Here is a 9,338-nt window from a genome sequence, read left to right as displayed (position 1 = left end):
ATTTTTATTTTTTATAAACATATATTTTTATCCCAGGGGTACAGGTCTGTGAATCGCCAGGTTTACACACTTCACAGCACTCACCCCAGCACATACCCTCCCCAATGTCCATAACCCCACCCCCCTCTCCCAACACCCCTCCCCCCAGCAACCCTCAGTTTCTTTTGTGAGACTAGAGTCACTTATGGTTTGTTTCCCTCCCAATCCCATCTTGTTTCATTTATTCTTCAGGGAGAGAGAATCTTAAAGAGCAGGGCTCAGTCTCACTACCCTGAATCATGACCTGAACCAAAATCAAGAGTTGGATGCTTAACTGACTGCGCCACCCAAGTGCTCCTAGGTCCTTATCTCTTGGGAAACTTCCACAAAACTGTTTCTCTTCCATTTCTCTAGTTTTGGTGGAGACTAATAATGCTTTTCATGTTGCCCTCCCGTTTCCCTGCATCCCCTCACCATCTTAGGGTATAGCTGTGGGCTTCTTCTTCTTTTTTTTTTTTTTAATTTGACAGAGAGAGAGAGAGACATAGAGAGGGAACACAAGCAGGGGGAGTGGAAGAGGGAGAAGCAAGCTTCCCGCTGAGCTGAAGCATAAAGTTGATTTGTTAATGCAGAGTCACACATCACTCAGGACATCCGTGGTTAATTGATCTCTGGGACTAGGGTGGTTGTCCCATGGGCATAAGATCCTGCTGATCTTGCTTTTGCTGTCTTCTAAGTAAAATAAATGGTCTAAATCCAAATAGATGCTTTTTCTCCTTACTGACCTTATCTACAGACACGTGGCACTGCCACCAGCTGTGACTTAGCTGCTTGAAACACTTCACATTTACACATTTACATAGTCTCTCATGACATGATTTATCACCAGGTCCCTTAAGCCACTCTTACATCATGACAAGCATATAACTCTAACAACAGCCCAATTCTAGAGTTAATATAAAAAAGAACATTTTAGGGGCGCCTGGGTGGCTCGGTGGGTTGGGCCTCTGCCTTTGGCTCAGGTCGTGGTCTCAGGGTCCTGGGATTGAGCCCCACATCGGGCTCTCTGCACAGCGGGGAGCCTGCTTCCCCACCCTCTCTGCCTGGCTCTCTGCCTACTTGTGATCTCTCTCTTTCTCTGTTGAATAAATAAATAAAAATCTAAAAAAAAAAAAAAAAGAACATTTTGTTATTCAAAAACCAAATTGAGGTTTCACAGGGTAAAATAATTGTAGCAGCTGTCATTAGATATTTTATATATATAGGTATATATATGTGTGTGTGTATATGTGTATATAGGTATATACACATACACACATATGAGTTAAAGTGATACCTTGAAGACGATATGAGAGACATTCAAAAGTGTTACATGGGAAGAAAATCACAATATTTAGTCTGTGTTATTATTTCGCAATTTGAATGCATGTATAAATGTGAAACAAATTACAAGGGAACACAGAAAGGAAATATGTTTTGAGGTAATCGGGTCATGGGATGATTGCTTACTTTTTTCTTGTAAAGTTTGTGCGATCCAAATGAGAGAAATTACCTTTGAAACACCATCATTTTAGCAAAGTTCTTGTGGCGATCACACTGGTAGTCTCAAAATAAGACAAGCACGAAAGTCATAGAGGCTACTATTAATTTTTATTATCTCCTCATTCAGGTTGTCACTATTCATCACAGAATTATCAAGCACTTTCTGCAGGCCAGGGACCATGCTAAGCATCTTACACAGATTATCTCTCCAATAAGCACAACGGGTACTATTTTTATCACTTCATGGAGAGGGTTCATTAGCTTGCTTTAGGGGTCACATGCCTAGCCTGAGATGAAGCTAGGATTTCAAGCAGGCAAACTGGCTCCAGAGCTGTGGGATGTAATGGGAGGTAATCTTCATAGAGCGAATGTGAACTGAAACGATGTTGTAAATCTCACTCTACACTCTGGAACCTTAGGGGGACAAAAACTTGTGCACAATTCTTTCTCATGACTTGAGCATTTCAATTAGATATGTGTGTCCACATTTCTCTTACAGCTTGAAAGCTAGATCTAAGACTACAGTAAGCTAGATCTAAGACTGGATGTCTGCAGTTTATCATGAGCCAATACATTTTACAAAAGTCCATTGCTACATTCAAACTCGCTGTAACTTCATTCTACTTAAGTTTTTAATTGTAATTTTTTTTTAAAAATCACATTTTACTTTAACTCTGTGTAACCTGCAGAAATCTTTGACCAAAAGGAACACTTTTTGTTGTTGTTGTTTGTTTGTTTCCTTTTCTTTATGGTCAGTTAGGTACCATGTAGGTGATAAAAACTGAAAATGGAGAAAATAGATTTAAAAATGGAAAACCAAATGAGCAGTGAAGAGATTGAGAAGGGGAAAGTTCTGAGACAAATGGAGTAAGGGGGACTAAGTTAGGCTGGAAAAGAGAAAGGACTGGGATGGCGAGGGAGGAGGCTCTTTAGGTCAGAAGCAACCTACTTTCTTCTAAGTTCTCACCACGGGTAAATCAACAGATTCAGATGCCTGACCTTGCAAATGTCCTTCAGCTGTTTACAGTTGTCCATGATTCCCCAGCGACTCCATTCGTACCTTTAGTTTCCACTGGTCCAAGGAACTACTGCAGACGTTTTAAGTTTTCAGAGCTGCTGTCGCGGAACACAAAGAAGCCTTCACTCTCCTCTTTCAGGGGGCTCAAGATTGCCTACACTGTTGCCTGTAGGCACATTTTTTTTCTCAAATCATCATCTTGATTTTCTGGTGCAGGAGAGTCGACGGAGATGGGTACACTGGACAGGGACTAGGGTTTCGCATCCCCTTAGGCAAGCCAAATACAGAAAAGCGAGAAGAGAGAGAGAGCTAGGACTGCCAGGCGCTGAAAGGCAGAAATTGGATTAGAATGGAATGGGCAACATATGAGAGAACCAGCCTTCCCGCGACTACCGGCGGTAGAACATCCCGGCAAACTAGTAGTGCAGCCTGTGAACCGCGCGTTACCAAGGCAACCGTGAGGTCTCGCGAGACCGACGGTGCGCCTGCGCACTGCCGCTGTAGGGCTGGGTCCTGAGCCTCCTTACCGCATTCCCAAACGCGGGTCTTCTGTAGTTGGGGACTCGCGGCTCAGTGGGCTGACTCTCTCCATAGTGAGTGACAAGGTGAGATGATGAGATGCGAAGCTCTCAGAGCATTTGGAAGGCGGGGCCAGGGAGGGCGAGGGCTCTGCGCACGCGCGTCGCACGTGGAGGTGGTGCGGTTGCCTTCGTGAGTGGGAGCGGGATGCGGAGGACGCAGGGGGACCGGAGGGGCGCCCCCGGGTGGGATCCGGCCTGGGAGGCGGCGGAGGGCTGCAGGCATGCGAGGTCCCGAGGTCTTCCCCGAGACCCCTCTCTTTCCGGCCGAGCCACCCCCGCGGGAACGGGCGTACTTTCCTGCCTCCGGGCCTTGGTTTACTCTCCTGTCTGGAGTTGAGCATCTGTAGGGTACGGGAGATAGTAAGAGAAAGCCCACCCTGGTCCTTCAGTGCCCCACAGCCTAGAACCGGGGACGGATCACAAAATGTTGGCGAATCTGAGTAGTAAAGAATGAGGGCTCTAGATACGGGCGGTAAACACGGGGACTCTGGGACAGGAATGCAACCAAGGGGAGCTGGGACTGTCCTCCCCTTCGCTACCAGATCTGGAGACCGGAGTCCTTCCTTGTTTTACTCCGGTTGATAGCACCAACCCTGGTAGATTCTACCTCTTAAGTATTTCAGCTCCATCCCCTCTGCGGCGACTCTAGTGCAGGCCACCATCATGCCTACTCTGGGAACCTCTTTCCTCCTTCCACTCTTGGCAAAGGACGCTTCCAGGCGGGGAATCCGCAGAGACCTTGTTGCAATGCCTTTGAAATCACGGCGCGGCACTCTTCTGTTTTAAACGTTACAGTTGCTTCCCATTATAAGCTTTGCAAGGACCTTCACCTCTCGTCCTTGCTTCCTTTCCCTACCTAATATCTCAACATCTCTGCCCCAGCGACATTGAACTTAACTTCATTTCGTTAATGTTGTTCCCTGGGATACTCTTTCTACTTCATACTCCCTTTGGCAGGCACTCTTCAGATGTAGGTTAAAAGGTCACTTTCTCCAGGACCTCTTTTCTGACCCCTTAAGTTGGGCTTCTGCTATTTCCTTAGTATTCTGTAGTTCCTGGACTTGACTGTGCACATCCTGTTATTACCTCGTGATAAGTCTTTTTCATGGATTCTAAGCACCTTGAGACGTAGTTAGCTGTTTTTACTTTAATACTGTATGGCTTGGTGCGTTGTGGATAATCCAGAAATACTTGCTGAGGAAAAGTGGTTGTGGGGCTGAAGGTGGAAGGGAATAATGTGGATGTGGAGGTTAGAGACTGGTGGCCTTGTTCAACAACAGTAAGGGGTTCGGTAGTGGGATGTAATTATGCATGGTGGGAGAGGCCAGTGGAAGGCCAGAGTGTGGAGGGCCTTGTAAGTCACCTTAAAGGGTTTGCCCTTGATCCTGTAGGTAGTGAATGCCTCCGACACCTAGCTCAAAAGGCACCTCAGCAAAGCCTTCCTGTTTTTCTCCTCCAAAACCGTTACCTTCTCATCAATCAGTACTATTTTTGGATTATACGGTGTTAAGATTCTGCTTCTCCAAACTACTTGGCTCGCAATCCCTCCCCTCCCGATTCTGAAGACAGGAGTTCATGCCTAGCTTGCTCACCTTCTGGGACCCACAACATACTTAAAGGATTTCTGTGCTGTTTGAATGCTGAGGCCCATAAGCTGACTTGCAGTTTGGCAAGAGCTCTATTAGATCGTATTTGTCTTGCTCATTTTCCTGACCACCTTCAACCTGATACCAGCCTTTACCAATCCCAACCGGATTTGGCTGAGCTACTTCCTGACTCCCTGAGCTGAAGGGGAACACGGAGAAAATGGGGGATGAGGAGGGCTGTGCAGAGGGGCTGGGATGGAGGAAGCAGCTTGTACAGCAGGTAGAGAGGCCCCAGCAGCACTGGCATGAAGGAGGTCTGATCCTGCCCCCAGGAGCTGAGTTTTGGATTTCTGTTAGAAGGTGACTTAGGAGGTGCAGTGGAGACCAGTGGAGGTTAGGAGGCCATTTCTCATGGCTGTCCAGGGTCAAGAGGCATCCTGTCCTACTCCAGCTGTTGTAACCCTGTTCTGGATCAGACTCACCTGGACAGTTCTTTTGTTTTTGTGTTTTGTTTTGTTTTAAACAAATACAGGTGTCCTGGTCCTATTCTCAGGGATTCTAGTTCAGTACATCCGGGATAAGGACCAACCATCTGGATGTTTTAAAAGGTAGCAGGTTATTTTTGAGGTACAGCCAGGATTGAGAAAGCATAAACTTTGGGTTTGGAAAACCGGTTGTGACTTTTAACCTCTTTCTTCACCCACATATTGGGCAATTCTATAGGAATTTTTTGAGAAGCAAGTAATACATGGAGAAATAGAATCAAGTAATACGTGGAGAAAATGCCTTCTAAATTCTGACACACTCCGTGAAGACACCTGCTCTTTACCATCAGTAGCCAGCCTGGTGAGTGGAAGTTTAATTGGAGAGGATGTAATTATTAACTGTGCATGGGGCATTTGGGGGAAGGCAGGCCTCAGTGGGATAAATGACCACCTGGAATGAGGGACTGTCTGGAGGGAGAAAGTCTGATCATCTGAAAATAGGTACAGTTCCAGATGCCAGACTTCTCAGGGGGCTGGCTCATTTAACTTCCTTCAGTTTTGCCATGCAGGTCACTGTAGTTCTTAGCTGAGCAACAGGATTTAGTGAGGAATAAAACTGAGGGAAGAGAAACATGCTTGTTCTGGGAAGCAGAGCCAGGATATGTTCCTATGTCAGTTGTTTGTAACATTTTCCCAAAAAGGATCCTTACTTTTCTTTAACGGATTAGTGTTTTTAAGTTTCATTGCAAAATTTCCCTAGTTTTCATCAAGTTGCCAGCTACAGAAGCTGTGAGCTTCTGTTAAGAAGGGGGAATATATACCTGTGTACATAGGAGATGTTTAAAGAGGGACATACAAGAAGCTTAGAGTCCAGGGAGGGAGGGAGACTTCTAAAAGGGCATAGAAAGAAAGTATCATTGGAATTTCTGATCGGGTGCATAGATTACTATTCTGGTTCTTGAACACCCACACCTGCCTGCTGATGAAGAGCAGAGGCTCCCGGGCCTGCACAGCTTGGGGCTCCATGCAGGTGGACTTGTTCAGTGCCGAACCCTGTAGCCAGAATGCTGCCTGCACACGGAAGGCGCTCAAGGGGTCTTTGTGGGATGGAGGCCCAAATGGAGAGCAGCTCAGAAAATGGTAACAGGGGCGCCTGGGTGGCTCAGTGGGTTAAAACCTCTGCCTTCGGCTCGGGTCATGACCAGGGTCCTGGGATCAAGCTCCACATCGGGCTCTCTACTCAGCGGGGAGCCTGCTTCCCCCTCTCTCTCTGTCTGCCTCTCTGCCTACTTGTGATCTCTATCTGTCAAATAAATAAAATAAAAATCCTTAAAAAAAAAATGGTAACAGATTTGTAAGATTAATACCGCACAGTCATTAAAAAAGATAATCATGGACAGGTAGAAACACGGAACATTTTTAATAAAGGAAATCAGTAGAATTTCACTGCGATTGCAGTAATGCAAAATACTTATATATTACCAGTATATGAATAGACAAAGTCATGAAAAAATGGGGAGAATAAATTCCTTATTCTTAAAAGAGGTTTTTAGCGTATGGTCATGTCATTGGTTCTATAACGTCGGGCTTGCTATAGCCTATCAGGAATCAGCGTACAAATAGGATATTCTTCGACATGCATTGCTAGTGACACGAATTTACTTTGTCCTCTGCTGCTTTAGGAGGGATTTTCAGAATGGCTGCAGCTCCTCAAGCTCCGGGAAGGGGCTCTGTTCGGAAGACAAGACCTTTAACAGTAAAGACATCATTGAACAACCCATACACTGTCTGCTGGAGCACGCTAGACAGAGAAGACATGCACTTCATGCTACAGACCCTTGAAGACAGATTTAAATCTCTTGGGCTTCAGAAGATGGAAGATAAGAAGAAAAAGAAAAAGCAGTTTTTAAAAAAACAAAGCTCAGACAAATGTAGCACAGAGGTTGGTATGAGTGAGGATCTGAAGGAGAAACACCCAGAAGATAATGAGCAAGGGTCAGGCTGGACTCCTCTCTGTGTCAGGAAGCAGCTGGCCATTGGCGTTAATGAAGTTACCAGAGCTCTGGAAAGGAATGGGCTGCTGCTGGTACTCGTGTGTAAGTCAGCCAAGCCTGCGCTCATCACCTCACACCTGATTCAGTTAAGTCTGAGCAGATCTGTTCCTGCTTGTCAGGTTCCCCGTCTCAGCGAGACACTCGCACCTGTCATTGGCTTAAAATGTGTCCTGGCCCTGGGGTTCAGAAAGGACACCACTGCCTTTATTGATGAAGTCAAAGCCATAATTCCCCGAGTACCCAGTCTACACGTACCATGGCTCCAGGGCAGACCGGAAGAGTCCACGGAAAATTTAGACACTGAATCTTTGGAAAGCCAAGACAAAGAAATTTTGGAGACTTCCTTTGAAGACCTCTCTAAACATAAAAGGAAGCCTGTTGAAGGTCAGCAGGCTGTAGTGTTACAACCCCTTAAAATAAAGAAAGTGATTCCAAACCCCAATAAGATAAGGAAACCACCCAAAGGTAAAAAAACAACTTCAAAGTAATTTTATCTAAACTTGTCATATCACAGAGCTGTAAAATGACGCTTTGTAAAGTAGCCTTGAAACTAATAAAATGTGTTATTTTTACATATATTCTTGGGATACTTTTAGTAACATTTCTTTCATATGTGTAAGACTATAAATAGGCTGATGCTTAAAAACAAGTGCAGAAAATTTTCAAAAGCATGAATAGCAAAACAAAAATTTATTGAAACTAATGTCCATGCTTGTATAAGTTCACTTTTTAAAAGGCTGGTACAATGCTTGTAAGCAAGAAATTCTGTATCCTACACCACTTGACATCTTTCTATCAGACTTGGAAAATGAGCCACAGTAAACAAGTTCTAGTTAGTAATGCAGATGAAACTGGACTGGAGATCGATCAGTTTTAAAAGAAAGATAGTAAACACCAAGCAATACATTGTCTTCAGAAACATCAGAAAAAAATTTTTTTTTTTTTTAACTTCCTGTTGACTTTGTAGGTAGGCATATGCATGAGCTTAATGTTTATAGGAAAAAGCCAGATATGGTATTCTGAATGGTTGAAATTCATCCCTCTACATGGTTAACTTATTTCCTTGGAAATTTAACATGGGTAAAAAAGTATGCTGGTAATTAGGTCAAATGTAGAATTAAAAAATAAAATGAGGAGCTTGAGGTCTCAGAGATGGGTTTGTGCAATGACTGGGGTTCTTCATGTTAGGAAATGGAGTGTAATCAATCTTCTATGTGTGGTTTAAAGTGTCTGCTATTTGCAGTATGTGTTTGGAAAAGGTCCTTTTGTTATTTAGGAAGGTACTGGACTGCTAAAGTCGACTTTCAGCCTAAATTCTGGCTGACTCTTGGATTATGCCACCTCTGTTCATTTAAATTTTACTAAATGCCATCCTGGCTGAAACAGGGGGGAGGGGAGGGAAAGATACCTCATGGAATAGAGCATTTCCATTGTTGACAAAGATGTAGGACAACGCTTTTTTCAATCTATAAGACACTGTATATTGCAGTGAAATTTAATCCTAATAACTATCAACACAAGCAGTTTTATCATTTTTCAATTTTGAAATGTTCACTGGTAATCTCTAAATTATGACGAGGGCTTATAAAAAGGAAAATATGCTATTAATTGCTGTACTTAAAAATGAGTAAAAGCATCTGAATTCTATAAACAAATAAAAGTGCCACAGTTTTATCACAAGGCGAGCTTGTGATATACTGACTGGCAGTTCTTCAATCATCTGAAAACCTACATCATTAGGATTGTGCCTTAAAAATGAGTGGAACACAATTCCCCACTAGAGCCTTGACTCCAGATTAAAATCCCATTTACTTAATTCTTGGTGTTTTGGTGGATTGGTTCAGTTTTGCTTCCGAAGCTACCCCCCTCTGTTAAGAAAGAATGGTAATGCAGTGGAGTCCGAATCGTCCTATATGAGAAGTCTTCTCTGGGTCTTCAGAGAGGTAAACACAGCTGTCTGAATTACGTGCTACTGTGCGGTCCCCGAATGCCCTCTAGTGGTAGTCACAGCTGTGGGTCTGTCTTTAGGATGATGGTAGGAAGGTGTGGAGAGTGGCTTTCAGCTCTAGTGTAAGTCAGGGTCAACAAATCCC

The 9,338-nt window shown here is 44.1% G+C and overlaps 2 protein-coding genes across 2 annotated transcripts; one reads left to right on the top strand and one right to left on the bottom strand.

The window, feature by feature from the left end:
* Nucleotides 1-2,403: 2,403 nt before the first annotated feature.
* LOC111155513 (chromosome unknown C10orf111 homolog) lies at nt 2,404-3,782 on the bottom strand. The gene is given in 5 exon segments (XM_022515685.1): nt 2,404-2,545; nt 2,547-2,670; nt 2,673-2,724; nt 3,414-3,520; nt 3,728-3,782. Coding segments are annotated over 5 exon segments (480 nt in total).
* Nucleotides 3,050-7,823, top strand: LOC111155552 (ribonuclease P/MRP subunit p38). The gene is made up of 3 exons (XM_022515768.1): nt 3,050-3,144; nt 5,430-5,552; nt 6,874-7,823. Exon 3 carries the CDS (start codon nt 6,888-6,890, stop codon nt 7,731-7,733), a length of 846 nt encoding a protein of 281 aa, XP_022371476.1. The 5' UTR covers nt 3,050-3,144; nt 5,430-5,552; nt 6,874-6,887; the 3' UTR covers nt 7,734-7,823.
* The last annotated feature ends 1,515 nt before the right edge of the window (nt 7,824-9,338 follow it).

Source organism: Enhydra lutris, unplaced genomic scaffold (genome assembly GCF_002288905.1).
Source record: "Enhydra lutris kenyoni isolate GAN:26980312 unplaced genomic scaffold, ASM228890v2 scaffoldscaffold42, whole genome shotgun sequence".
NCBI lineage: Eukaryota > Metazoa > Chordata > Mammalia > Carnivora > Mustelidae > Enhydra > Enhydra lutris.
This window is presented reverse-complemented; position numbering and strand designations above follow the sequence as displayed.

What these genes read in the sequence shown, in the direction of transcription:
- LOC111155552 (XM_022515768.1), top strand. Translation starts at nt 6,888, where the DNA reads ATGGCTGCAGCTCCTCAAGCTCCGGGAAGGGGCTCTGTTCGGAAGACA.